Source organism: Kryptolebias marmoratus, linkage group LG2 (assembly GCF_001649575.2).
Source record: "Kryptolebias marmoratus isolate JLee-2015 linkage group LG2, ASM164957v2, whole genome shotgun sequence".
Classification (NCBI taxonomy): Eukaryota; Metazoa; Chordata; class Actinopteri; order Cyprinodontiformes; family Rivulidae; genus Kryptolebias; species Kryptolebias marmoratus.
This window is the reverse complement of record NC_051431.1, coordinates 24,661,632-24,664,298: the sequence shown is the minus strand read 5'-3', so window position 1 is coordinate 24,664,298 and position 2,667 is coordinate 24,661,632. Positions and strand designations below refer to the sequence as shown.

The 2,667-nt window shown below is 42.1% G+C and overlaps 1 protein-coding gene across 1 annotated transcript in view; it reads left to right on the top strand.

Annotated features, from left to right (window-relative positions):
- Positions 1-2,388, top strand: part of cab39 (calcium binding protein 39) — an 18,300-nt gene extending 15,912 nt beyond the window's left edge. The window contains exon 9 of the mRNA XM_017440237.3: positions 243-2,388. Within this exon, the coding sequence (XP_017295726.1) occupies positions 243-431 (189 nt within the window). The 3' untranslated portion in view covers positions 432-2,388. The remainder of the gene's footprint in view (positions 1-242) is intronic.
- Positions 2,389-2,667: the final 279 nt, after the last annotated feature.

Genomic DNA, 2,667 nt, shown 5'->3' with positions numbered 1-2,667 from the left:
GAGGACAAATAACACCTTTTCTGTTCAAATTGCCAACCCGCCACAGTGGCGTGTGTGTTGATCAAATTCACCCGCCACTTCAAATATTTACCCGCATTTGGCGGGTGGCGGGTGCTAATTTCCACCCCTGAATAAAATTGTTCCGAGTTGTTCACGAGGCAGAAACATTGACTGCCTCTTGGCGATAATAAAGATGTTGTCAACAAAAAATCTAATGTATAAACTTTTCTATTTTCTGCCAGGTGTTTGTGGCCAACCCCCAGAAGACGCAGCCCATCCTGGACATCCTGCTGAAGAACCAGACCAAGCTCATCGAGTTTCTCAGCAAGTTCCAGAACGACAGAACAGAGGACGAACAGTTCAACGACGAAAAGACTTACCTAATCAAACAGATCAGGGACCTGAAGAGGCCTGTGCCCCAGGAGGCCTGAGAGAAAGCGAGCGTACATGTGCAGGACAGAGCCATCAGGACCAGGTCTGGACAACACCCAGACAAATGTGTACTTAACGGACCCATCAGCAGCCGCAGTTCTGCTTTTCGAACAAAAACTGAGGAACAAAGAAAAAAACAAAACTACTCTCATCAACTCACCAGGACGCCCGCCAGCTCCTCTGTTTTCTTTCCCCCCTCAGTGTTTACTTTGAAAGAAATCAAAAAAATAGTAGTTGCCTGCTGCTTTCTTGCACATCAAGACATTAAAGGTATATTATTTTAACACAACAGTCCATCAAACATTGTGAAAAAGGGAAATCTCCACGCGTTGAATTAAGACGGGCTCGGATGCAACGAGCATTCACCCGAGTGCTCCACAAAACAAACAAAAAAAAATCCATCCGTGCGCACACTGCAGGAATGTCACGTAGGACGTTGCGATGGAAATGGTACGAGCACAGCGAACAGCGGTCCGGTTGTTGCGCGCTGTGAAACATGACAGACCCATGGCCGTGCCCAGCGTGGGCGCTCTCATGGCGAGTCTGGCTCCCACCTCTGTGCCACAGACTCGAAAACTTCTGCGCATCACAGCGACCGCCGTAGTTTGCGTTTTGGACCCCATTTCGGCGGTAATTGTTTTGTTTTTTTTCCCCCCCAGAGAAAAGCTCTCGGACGCTCCTCCGTGCTTTGTTACGAGGCACCACTTGAAGCACACATGAGAGGAGGGAGGATTGTAAGGTATTAGTTTAAAAACAAACAGGATTTGGGTCTTTTTGTTTTGATTTTTGTTTTTTTTTTATTTTCTGGGACAGGGTGAACATGTACATAATGCCTTTTTTTTCTTTTCTTTTTTTTTCATTTTGCTTTGTAGATTTTTGTTTAACTTTGACATATGAATATATATTATATATATTACCTTAAACAACATGTTTTTGGTTAAAGTAATCAAGTTACTTTCAAAACTATAGGAAAAGTGAAACTGTTTTTGCATTTCATTTACTGCTGAAGTGATCGCTGGTGGGTTTGTTTGTACATAACTTAAAAGCGCCGGCTCTCGTTTAGCTAACCTATAGGAATATTAACAATTTGTACAGCGGAGGAATGTCATCGTAATAATAGCTCTGGATCTGTTAATCGTCTCTTCCTAATGCATCTTACACTTTGAGTATCTCAGTCTGCTGAAAATGTGCAGGGGAGCAGTGGGAAGGGAGTGCCGGAGCAGTAACTCAAACATTAACGCCCGTGTGTTTGCACTTTGTGAGGTGCCGGGTGATTGGTTTCACCCGACTTGTGGCGAGAAGTTTTCCCAGGTTTTCAGTTGTTTACCCCCCCACTCAGTCCCACCACACTGGTTAGTGACTTCAGAGTGCCATGTAGCCCCACAGTTTGTGTGCTTTAGGTGGGACCTGATTATGATTTCGAGAAATTGACAAAATCCACTATTATCTTTACCGTGAACCTTCTGTTGCATTTGAGCCTTCTTCAGAGGGTTTGTAATTCCAGTACAATGGTGAGTGTAAAGCATTGTGGGTAGCAGAGTGCTAGGAGTGTGTCAGATCCTCCCCTATGAGGCTGATTTTTTTAAAAATAAACGATAATAAAACTGATGAGATTTTCTTCATTCTCAGTGCAGAGCGACGTGTTGCTTTAATAAAATTTCAAACCATCTGAGTGCAGACGACACTACTCTAAGAGCCCAGTGTTCCTCCCACATTCATCAGGCATGTTGCTCTACTGACTGTGCATGATGCTATACTAAAAATATTGTACTGGAATTGTTTCTGTTTACCCTCCAAGCATAAAAAAAAAACATTGAACTAGCATATAGAAGTCTTGGCTGTGGCTGTATGCTGACTTTGACTCCAGTTTCAGCAAAAGAGCGTGTGGGTGCTTTCAGATGTGTCAAAGGCCTGGGCCTAACTATTAAAATAATAAAAAAAACATTTGAGACTAAATCAAACTGTTGTCAGTTTCTTTGTGGATGCAAAAAAAAACACATCAGCCAGCTAATTGAATTGAACTGATTTTTTTTTTTGTTGTTGTTTTAATCAAGTAATGCACATAGGTTTTGTAGCCAAATACTAAACTTCAATCTGAAGTTTAGGCTTTTAAAATTGAAGGTTGGTGTACACCAGTGTTCAGATTTGGTTTGGTTTCACCTGATTGATTAAAAACTTTAACATTAGTTAACAGTTTAGTTGGCAAACTGTTTCAAATCTGTTGAGAGTTATGTT